Below are 11849 nucleotides of genomic sequence, written 5' to 3' on the forward strand. Positions count from 1 at the left end.
TCTGAATGGGGAATGGCACAACTACAGAATGATCAGAGGGATTCAGAGGGATCTAGTGACAACCATGGAATACAGAATTAGAACATGTTTCTCAGTGACTCTCCAGTGGTCATCATCAAATACAATGAAATTGGAAGTGACCCTGGAGATCCTCTAGCCCAAACATTTCACATGTGAGGACACTGAGCTGGAGAGGTGAACATACTCGTCCAAGGAAGCACAGCTTGTTCATGTAGGTACTAAACTAGAACCCATGTTCTGGGCGCACCAGATACTGGTGTTCACAGGAATGGATTCTGAAGACCATTCAGGGTAATGTCACACCATCCTCAGAGCCTTCATTCTGGGAGGTGGTGGGGTGGGGATTGGAGGAAGACTGATTGCTTGGAACAACGGACCTCTCTGCAGCACCTTGGATAAATGGCTTCAATCCTGGGAAGAAAGAAGGTGAGTTTCCACATTTTACCTTTTGGGAAAATCCTACCTTGTCTCCTCTTGTACAAACGGAACAAAAACACTGAAGATAGAATGAGAACAAGCAGAAAGAATATAGCCAACACGCTCAGCAAACCGGTGTGGTGAGTACGGAAGCTCATTGGGATATCTGAAAATAGAAGATGCAATGAGTCTTGATTCGCTGGAATGAGGCTCAAGAGGCTGGACAGGTTTGTCCACAATGAGGGGAATTATGAAAACTGGGTGCTCTCCAAAGGGGTGCCAAAGCTCCCGGGGAAACTAAACTTTCTGCTATTCAAAGCCAGGATGAGAAACTGGATCAGAGAGTTGAGCAGGGGTTGCCACGGAACACCCAGACATGTCTAGCATCTCTCAGAAGGCTTTGGCCCCTTTCCCAGTGGGCTACTTGAGAGGTCATGCCCCCAGGACTAGACCAAACATAAAGGAAGCACATTTCTCTAGAGAATGTGGCCCACATTCAGACCTTGCAGCTCCTCAGAGGGATCGCTGGGACTCACCAGGAGAGAAGAACAGAGCTGGTTACCTGCACAGAGCTGCTGGGCAGAGATGGAGTCAGAATTGTTGCTGACAGGGTTCTGGGCTGTACACGTGTAAGTCAGCTCTTGGTCCTTAGGAGTCTGGAAGATTTGAAGGACATTACCCTCTTTTCCCAGGGGACTCCATCTGTATGTCACATTCTTTTCTTCTTTCTCCACAGAGCATGTCAGTGTGACATTACAGGTGCTGTTCACAGATGTCATTAAACTCTGTGTAATTTTTGGTTTCCCAAGCCGACCTAGGAGGGGCAGACACATGAGCCAGTGGTGAGCTGGAGCTGGCTTGTACTACTTTGTGGGAGCCAATTGTTAAATTCTCAGAAATTTTGCAAGCTATCATTAAAAATTAAATTATAAAAACTTAAATAAATTATGTTAAAAATAAAGGTAGTAAATACTCAAAACTGATCATTTTCTAATCCTTTTTTGACTTTTTCTATCTGTCAATGCTCTTGAAGTTATATCTATTGTATCTGTCCTTTGTCAATGGGGAACCTGTGGGCATGTCTTTCCAACTCTGCATGTCTTCAAATCAGCCATGGTAGGACTATTTACCCCATAGAAATTGGCAATTGCTGTAAACTAGGTCTTGATTTGCTGTTTTGATGATTGTTGCTGTAGACGTAAAATAGCAATGGAGGAATGCAGATTAAACTTAAAAGTGTGTAATATCTGTAGCCGTTACATTGTGAATAGCACAAAAAAATAGGAAGTATTCTTTTGGTATTTGGAAACCATTATTGAATTCAGCAAAGAAGCTGCTCATGTCATTGATAAATGAATGAAACTCCAATATGTACATCTTTGTTGAATAACTTTTTTCTTATTATTTAACTTAAATGAAAATATCAACCAATGTTTGTATTGGAACTATACTCACACATTAATTACAACTATAGGCTGCTTAGGGATATAAGTGCTTAGCAAAATCAGTGAAAGCATTCTGTGAGAATAATTGGAATTTATCTTCTAGTGCCCTCTCAGCAAAATAAATTCTTTATGGAATTTAAAATAAAGACTATTATATATTTTATTATCATTAATGAAACTGTGTGCTACACATTTTTCAAGTCAATAAAATTTATACTAAATATAAATTGTATCTATATATGAATACACACACCCAATCAAGAACTAATTGAACACTTACCAGCATACAGCTGCATGAAATTATCTTTAAACATGTTTTTCTTTCTGTTTTTTGGTGTATGTATATTTTCTTAATTTTTTTTCAAACTATCCATGGTGGAAAGCTATAACTTCTTTAAAAGTCCATTAAAACAAATTGCCCATGGTCATACAATTGGCAAAGTATGTTTAATTCCAACATTAATGTTCTTTCCACTATGCTGTCCATCTGAATAAAATCTGATTCAATCGTCTTACATTAATTGAACATTCACAATTGCTCAGCACTGAGAAACCTGGGAATAGTACTATTCATTCATTCTTTTTCAACAAATATTTCTGGAGCATCCACTAAGTACCTGATGATGTAGGTGCTGGGAATACAGTGATAAGCAATAGTCCCTGCCTTTATGGAACTTGCAATTTAGTTGGTGACCTGTATACCTGCATTGCATCTGTTACAACATGGATTAGCCATATTTCTGTGTTTTTCTGCTATGAGGCACATGAACAGTGAAATCTTTGAGAAATAGCCAAGATGTTCTCTATGCTAGAAACTAGTGTTGTCCAACAGAAATTTAATGTGAGTCACTCATTTAATTTTAAATTTTCTAATAATCACATTTCAAAAGTAGAAACAAGCAGGTAATATTAATTTACATTATGCATTTGTATTTAACCCAATATAACAAAAATTTCATTTCCCTAATATGAAAATTATTGGAGGGAGGGGTGGCTGCCATCTCTGCCAGTCACTGGCTTTAGCCATTCCAGCCTGCCAGCTTTGGAGAGTTCAAATGATCCAGAGGTGGAAGAGTCCCCTACAACATGGCACAGCTGCTTTGCCAGATCATGGCCAGACTGCTTCTTTAAGTGGGACCCCCATCCATCACTTCTCACTGGGTAGGACCTCCCTGCAGGGACTTCAGCGACTCCAACCAAGGTTATACAGATAGAGCTTCGAACTCTTCCTAAGACAGAGTTGTGGGGAGAGGTGGCCGCCATCTCTTCCATTCAGTCAACTCAGCTCTTCCAGCTTGCCAGCTTTGGAGAGTCCAGAGAGTCTGGAGAAGGAGGGGACCCTCCAATGCAGCACACCTGCTCAACCAAAAAGCAGCCAGACTTCTTCTTTAAGTAGATCCCTGATCCCATTCTTCCTGACTGGGTAAGACCTCCCAACAGGGGTCCCTAGCCACCTCCTACAGGTGTATTTGGGCTGGCAACATGCCAGTACACCCCTGAGACAGAGCTTCTAGAAAAAGGAGCAAGCTGCCATCTTTGCTGTTTTGCAGGCTTCACTGGTGATACCTCCAGGTACAGGAAAAACTGAGGCAATTAGGGTCTGGAGTGGACCCTCAGCAAACTGCAACAGCCCCACAGAAATGTGGCCTGACTACTGAAAGAAAAACAAACAGAAGACAACAGCATCAACAAAAAAGACCTCACAAAAACCCCATTTGAAAGTCAGTGACCTCAAAGATCAAAAGTAGATAAGCACACAAAGATAATAAAGAGGTAATGCAAAAATGCTGAAAACTCAAAAAGCCAGGGTACCTCTTCTTCTCTAAATGGCTATAATACTTCTCCAGCAAAAGCACAGAATTGGGCTGAAGTTGAGATGGCTGAACTGACAGAATTAGGCTTCAGAAGCTGGGTAATAACAAACTTTGTTGAGTTAAAGGAGCATGTTCTAACGCAATACAAAGAAGCTAAGAATTATAATAAGACAATACAGGAGCTGATAGGCAGAATGGCCAGTTAAGAGAGGAACATAACCAATCTGATGGAGCTGAAACCCACCACACAAGATATTGATCACAAATATCAATAGCAGAATAGACCAAGTGGAGGAAAGAATCATAGAGCCTGAAGACTATCTTTCTGTAATAAGACAGGCAGATAAGAAGAGAGAAAAAAGAATGAAAAGGAATGAACAAAACCTTCAAGAAATATGGAGTTATATTGTTGGGATCCACTCAGGTGACTGGCAAAATATTAAGGGAAATATTAGGGAAGTTATAGATTATAGTCTCAAACCTTCTGGAAGGCCAAAAGGTTTTAATGAGACTGGCTGAAGGCAACCAGTTCTTACCTTAGAGCATTAAGTCATAGGGTAAAGATTAGGATAATAGAAGCTTCCCCAGGTAAGTCTGTTTACCCCACATTCCTTTGTCCCTACTCTAATTTGTTTACTCATGTAAACTTTGTGCTGGATGGTCCTCTCAGGGGGCAGTCAAAGGGGAATTACCCATTAATGTGTTTATTCTGGGCCCCAGAACCAAGACCTTTTATATTCATAAAACCACTCTTTTAACCATGTTAATTACCCACAAACATGTTGACTTAAAACCTCTGTTGTTAAATTTATACTGAATAAATGTGAGGAGAAACAGGGAGTGGGGATTGGTTAGCTGCAATCACCCTCTGAGATCAGCTGATGACCAACTTTTACACTGTAGTCTGGTGTGTGAGAGTGCATTTATTCATCTGTCACTGAGTCAGGGTCTGCAGGACAGACCTCCACAGGTGGTGATCAACATCTCATGTGGTGACCCCGACATGATACTTGTCAAAGCTGGCGCCTGAACAGGGACCCACTGATGTGACCAATGCCAGCTGGTGCCCCAGTGTGAAGAGAACTGATGTGATCAGTGCCACAGCTGGTGCCCGTTTGGGCACCAGCTGTGATGAGTATCATGTCAGGGTCACCACCTGAGACATTGAACACCATCTACGGAGGTCTGTCCTGCAGACCCTGATTCAGTGATGGATGAATGAATACACTCTCATACACCAGAGTATAGCTAAGAGTTGGGCTAGAGATGGTCGTCAGCTGCTTTAGGTAAAGAGACCAAACCTACAACCAATTGGGGTACCTGAAAGAGATGGGGAGAATGGAGCCAAGTGGGAACACATACTTCAAGATATTATCCAGGAGAACTTCCCCAGCCTAGCAAGACACGTCAACATTCAGAATCAGAAAATGAAGAGAATGCAAGTGAGATACTCCGTGAGAAGATCAACCCTAGGACACATAATCATTAGATTCTCCAAAGTTGAAATGAAAGAAAAAATGTTAAGGGCAATGAGAGAGAAAGGCCATGTCACTTACAAAGGGAAGCACATCAGGCTAAAAGTGGACATCTCAGTAAAAACTCTATAGGCCAGAAGTGATTGGAGGCCAATATTCAACATTATTAAAGAAAAAATTTTCAACCCAGAATTTCATATCTGGCCAAACTAAGCTTCCTAAGTGAAGAAGAAATAAAATCCTTTTCAGACAAGCAAATGCTGAAGGAATTTGCTACCAGCAGGCCTGCCTTGCAAGAATTTCTGAAGGAAGCACTAAATATGGAAAGGGAAAATAGGTAGCAGCCACTACAAAAATGCACTGAAGTATGCGAACCAGTGACACCGTGAGCAACGACATAAACAAGTCTGCAAAATAACCAGCTAGTATCATGATGACAGGATCAAATTCACACATAACAATACTAAACTTAAGTGAAAATGGGCTAAATGCCCCCAATTAAAAAACACAGAATGGCAAACTGGTATGCTGAGATCCATCAGTACGCTGTTGTCAAGAGATCCATCTCACATGCAAAGACACACATAGGCTCGAAATAAAGGAAGAGGAAAAAATTCACCAAGCAAATGGAAAACAGAAAAAAGCAGGGGCTGCAATCCTAATTTCTGACAAAGATTTAAAAAAAGACAAAGGAGGGTATTATAAAATGATAAAGGGTTCATTTAATTCAACAAAAAGAGCTAACTATCCTAAATATATATGCACGCAATATAGAAACACCCAAATCCATAAAGCGAGTTCTTAGAGATATACAAAAAGACTTAGACTCCTACACAATAGTGGTGGGAGAGCTAAACACTCTACTGACCATATTAGACCACTGAGACAGAAAATTGACCAAGATATTCAGAACCTAAACTCAACTCTGGATCAAGTGGACCTGATAGACATCTACAGAACTCTCCACCCAAATTCAACAGAATATATATTCTTTTCAACACCACATGCACTTACCCTAAAGTTGAATACATAATTGGAAGCAAAACACTCTTCAACAAATGCAAAAGACCTGAAATTATTCAGGAAAACAGTTTCTCAGATCATAGTACAATCAAATTAGAGCTAAAAATTAAGAAATTCACTCATAACCACACAACTGTATGGAAATTGAGCAACCTGTTTGGAAATTGAGCAACCTGGTCCTGAATAACTCTTGGGTAAACAATGAGATTAGGAGAGAAATCAAGTTCTTTGAAACTAATGAGAACAAAGAGACAAAGTATCAGAATCTCTGCAAGGCAGCTAAAGGAGTGTTAAGAGGGAAACTTACAGCACTAAATGCCCACATCAAAAAGCTAGAAAATCTCAAGTTAACGACCTAACATCACAACTAAAAACACTATAGAACCAAGAGCAAACAAACCCCAAAGCTAGCAGAAGACAAGAAATAACCAAGATCAGGGGTGAACTGAAGGAGATAGAGACACAAAAAATCCTTCCAAAAATCAACAAATCCAGAAGTTGTTTTTTGAATAAATTAAACAAATAGACTGCTAGCTAGACTAATAAAGGAGAAAAAAGACAAGAATCAAATAAACACAATAAAAATGATAAAGGGCATATCACCACTGACCCTAAAGAAATATAAACAACCATCAGAAAATACTATAAATATCTCTATGCACATACAGTAGAAAATCTAGAAGAAATGGATAAATTCCTGGACATATACACCCTCCCAAGACTGAAACAGGAAGAAGTTGAATTTTTGAAAAAAGCAATAATAAGTTCTGAAATTGAGGCAGTAATAAATAGCCTACCAACTAAAAAAAAAAAAAAAAAAAAAAAAACCCAGGACCAGAGAGATTCACAGCTGAGTTCTACCAGAGGTATAAAGAAGAGCTGGCATCATTTCTACTGAAACTATTGAAAAGGAGGGACTCCTCTCTAACTCATTCTGAGGCCAGCATCATTCTGATACCAAAACCTGGTAGAGATACAACAACAAAAAAAAGAGAAACTTCAGGCCAACATCCTTGATAAACATTGATGCAAAAATCCTCAAGAAAATGCTGGCAAACTGAAACCAGCAGTACATCAAAAAGCTTATATACCACCATCAAGTTGGCTTTATCCCCAGGATGCGAGGTTGGTTCAACATATGTCAAACATAATAAGTGTGATTCATCACATAAATAGTGCTAAAGACAAAAACCACAGATTATGTCAACAGAGGCAGAAAAGGCCTTCAATAAAATTCAACATCCCTTCATGTTAAACACTCTCAATAAATAGGTATTGAAAGAACATACCTCAAAATATTAAGAGCCTTATATGACAAACCCACACCCAATATCATACTGAATGGGCAAAGCAGGAAGCAGTCCCGTGAAAACCAACACAAGACAATGCCCTCTTTCACCACTCCTGTTCAACATAGTATTGGAAGTTCTGGCAAGAGCAATCAGGCAAGAGAAAGAAATAAAGGGTATTCAAATAGGGAGAGAGGAAGTCAAAATGTCTCTGTCTGCAGAAAACATGATCCTGTGTTTAGAACACCCCATTGTCTCAGGCCAAAATCTTCTGAAGCTGATAAGCAATTTCAGCAATCCTCAGGATACAAAATCAATGTGCAAAAATCACTAGCATTCTTATACACCAATAACAGATAAGCAGAGAGCCAAATCACGAATGAACTCCCATTCACAACTGCTACAAAAAGATTGGTATACCTAGGAATACAGCTAACAAGGGAAGCAAAGGATCTCTTCAAGGGCAACTACAAACAACTGCTCAAAGAAATCAGAGAGGACACAAATAAGTGAAAAAACATTCCATGCTCATGGATAGGAAGAATCAATATTGTGAAAATGGCCATACTGCCCAAACTAATTTATAAATTCAATGCTATTCCTATTAGACTGCCATTGACATTCTTCATAGAATTAGAAAAAAGCACTTTAAAATTCATATGAAATGAAAAAAGAGCCTGAATAGCCAAGACAGTTCTAAGCAAAAAGAATAAAGCTGGCGGCATCACACTATCCAACTTCAAACTATGCTACAAGACTACAGTAACAAAAACAGCAGGGTACTGGTACAAAAACAGACACATAGACCAGTGGAACAGAATAAAGAATTCAAAAGTAAGACCACACACCTGCAATTATCTGACCTTTAACAACTCTGACAAAAACAGTGGGAAAAGGATTCCCTATTTAGTAAACTGTGCAGGGAGAACTGGCTAGCCATACGCAGAAAATTTAAACTAGACCACTTCCTTACACCTTATACAAAATTTAATTCAAAGTGGATTAAAGACTTAAATGTGAAGCCCTAAACTATAAAACTCCTATAAGAAAATCTGGGCAATACCATTCAAGACATAGGCATGGGCAAAGATTTCATGATGAAAATGTCAAAAGCAATTGCAACAAAAGCAACAGTTGACAAATGGGATCTGATTAAACTAAAGAGCTTCTTCACAGCAAAAGAAACTATCATCAGAGTGAACAGACAACCTACAGAATGGGAGAAAATGTTTGCAATCTATCAATATGACAAAGGTCTAATATCTAGAGTACACAAGGAACTTAAATAAATATTTAAGGAAAAAACAAAGAAAAAAACAAACAGCCCCATTAAAAAGTGGCTAAAAACATGAACAGACACTTCTCAAAAGAAGACATTCATGCAGCCAACAAGCAAGTGAAAAGAAGCTCAACATCACTGATGATTAGAGAAATGTAAATCAAAACCACTATGAGATACTACCTCAGGCCAGTTAGAATGGCAATTATTAATAAAGTCAAGAAATAACTGATGCTGGCAAGGTTGCAGAGAAAAAGAAATGCTTTTACAGTGTTGGTGGGAGCGTAAATTAGTTCAATCATTACGGAAGACAGTGTGGTCATTCCTTAGAAACCTAGAGGCAGAAATACCATTTGTTACAGCAAACCCATTATTGGATATATACTCAAAAGAATATAAATCATTGTATTATAAAGATACATGCACATATATGTTGACTGCAGCACTATTCTCAATAGCTAAGACATGGAATCAACCCAAATGCCCATCAATGATAGACTGGCTAAAGAAAATGTGGTATATGTACACCATGGAATACTATTCAGCCATAAAAAGCGACAAGATCATGTCCTTTTCAGGGACATGGATGGAGCTGGAAGCCATCACCCTCAGCAAACTAATGCAGGAACAGAAAACCAAATACCGCATGTTCTCATTTATAAGTGGGAGGTGAATGATGAAAACACATGGACACATGGAAGGGCACAACACACACTGGGGCCTGTTGTAGAGGGGGCTGGGGGAGAGAGAGGGTCAGGAAGGTTAGCTAATGGATGTTGGTCTTAATACCTAGGTGATGGGGTGATCCGTGCAGCAAACCACCATGGCACATGTTTACCAATGTAACCTTCACATCCTGCACATGTATTCCTGAGCTTAAAGTAAAAATTAAAGAAAAAAAAGAAAGCAACTGAGATATTTTATATTCTTTTTTGGATGCTAAGATTTCAAGATCTGGTATGAATTTTACACCTACAGCACATCACAATTTGGACTCATCACATTTCAGATGCTCAAGAGTTGCATGTGGCTAGAGGCTACCATACTGAACAGGATATCTCTACATCTGTGCTTCTCAAACTTTGGCACAGATGGGAATAATCCAGAAAGAATACTAAACACAGATTCCTGGACTTCATTCATTCACAAAGGTCAGGGGCAGGACCTGAACATCTGCATTTCCAAAAAGCTCCCAATTGATGCTGATGCTACCAGTCCACAGACCACACTTGGGATAGCTTGCACAACAAAGCACACATATCTCCCAGTGAACCGTGGCAATTATAGTGATGATAACAAATAGTTCTCATGTTTTACCTTTCAAAAGCACTTTGCATAGCTACTAGAGAAATTCAAATTAAAACTAAACTGAGTTACCACTGCACACCCATCAGAATGGCCAAAATGAAAAGTAGTAACACCAAATGCTGGTGAGGATGTAAAGAAACTGGATCACTCATACATTCCTGGGAGAATGGCAAATTGAAAATAGTTTGCCCATTTCTTTTAAAACTATAAATGGATTTATCATACAATTATATTCTTGAGCATTTATCCCAGAGAAATAAAAGCTTATTTCATGCAGAAATGTGTACACATGTATTCACAGCATTTTTATTTGTAAAAGCCCCAAACTGGAAATGTTCCTCAAGAGGTGAATGGTTAAACAAACTAGTGCATCTATACCATGGAATACTATGTCACAATAAAAAGGTATAAACTATTAATACACACAAGAGTTTGGATGAATCTCAGTGACATTACGCTAGATGAAAAATACCCAACCTCAAAAAGGTAAATCCTCATTCCATCTACATAACATTTGTGAAATAACATAGTTGTAGACATGAACAAAGTAGTGTTTTTCAGGGGTTGAGGAAGGGAACAATGGAGGTGTGGCTATAAAGGGAGAGCATGAGGGAATCTTGTGATGGCTAATCTTGGTTATGGTAGTAGTTACGCAAAACTGCCCATGTGATTAAATCATACAGAGCTACACACATGCTCACACATAAATGAATGCATGCATAAGTGGTGAAACCAAAATAGCTCTATAGATTGTGCTAATGTCAATTTCCTGTTTTTGATATTGTGCTATAGTTATGCAAGGTGTTAACACAGGGTGAAGGGTACACAGAACCTCCCTGTATATTTATTTGTACCTTCTTTGCATCTATCATTATCTCAAAATAAAAAGTTTTTTTTAAAGCACTTTGCATATGCTATCTCACTTGATCCTCATGATAACTCTGGGAAGTGAGTAGTATGATCACTAACATTATGCAAAAAAGAAAATCAAGGCCCAGGGGACCAACTGCTGATGGAAGACTACATAGCTAAAAACTGACAAAGCCAGGACTGAAGTAAGACTACATCCTTTCATAAGTATTGATATATTAATGTATAAGTATTAATAGATGTAAAAAAATTTAGGAGACTCAATTATCAGAAATGTAGATGTGCTTCAGATAGTAAATTTGCAAAGTATAAATAAAACACAAGCCCTCCATCTTCCCATGACTTACGATAGACTTGCAGGTTGTAGTGCTTGGTGATGGTGTAGGGAGCAGTCTCTGTATTTATATCTGCTTTGTAGTTTCCTGCATCTTCCATCCTCAGATTGCTAATGATCAGGTTGCAGCTTGGATCTAAGACATGTATCCGATCATAATAATTTCTGTGGGTCACAGTAACTGTGGGTGCTGTTTCTGAGTCTCCTGGTTTTACAAAAGCAACAGATGTTTCAGAAGTCCAAGCAATGATTTTAACTTGCTGTGGTTCTTGGATATTTACAGGGAAAGTGACTGATTCTCCCAGAATCCCAAACACCATGAAGATTTCTGAGTCTTCTCCAGCTGCTTCTGGCCCTGAGAACGCAAGAAGTAAACTGTAGTCATCTGACTGTTGCCCCTTTCACGGTTCCTAATATTTCTAGCCTCAGAGCTTCCTGAGGAGTTGCCACAAATGCAGTTCACCCAGTTTCTTGAGGATGCATTCTACTCTAGGTGTATTTAGTATGTTACGACAACTAAATTTTCTAAAGCATTCTCATTCAAAAACTAAGTTTCTCATTAGAGATCTATGTT

General features: G+C 38.9%; 1 protein-coding gene across 4 annotated transcripts in view; it reads right to left on the reverse strand.

Moving 5' to 3' along the window:
* CD84 (CD84 molecule) overlaps positions 1 to 11849 on the reverse strand; it is a 42587-nt gene that overhangs the window by 17369 nt on the left and 13369 nt on the right. For all 4 annotated transcript variants that reach the window (XM_032260799.1, XM_032260798.1, XM_032260797.1 and 1 more), the window contains exons 2-4: positions 11289 to 11630; positions 1001 to 1252; positions 485 to 604 (exon numbers count right to left, since the gene is read on the reverse strand). In XM_032260799.1, coding sequence (XP_032116690.1) covers positions 485 to 604; positions 1001 to 1252; positions 11289 to 11630 — 714 coding nt within the window. The remainder of the gene's footprint in view (positions 1 to 484; positions 605 to 1000; positions 1253 to 11288; positions 11631 to 11849) is intronic.

This window comes from Sapajus apella, unplaced genomic scaffold, assembly GCF_009761245.1.
Source record: "Sapajus apella isolate SASKATOON/1434 unplaced genomic scaffold, GSC_monkey_1.0 scaffold119, whole genome shotgun sequence".
Taxonomy (NCBI): Eukaryota; Metazoa; Chordata; class Mammalia; order Primates; family Cebidae; genus Sapajus; species Sapajus apella.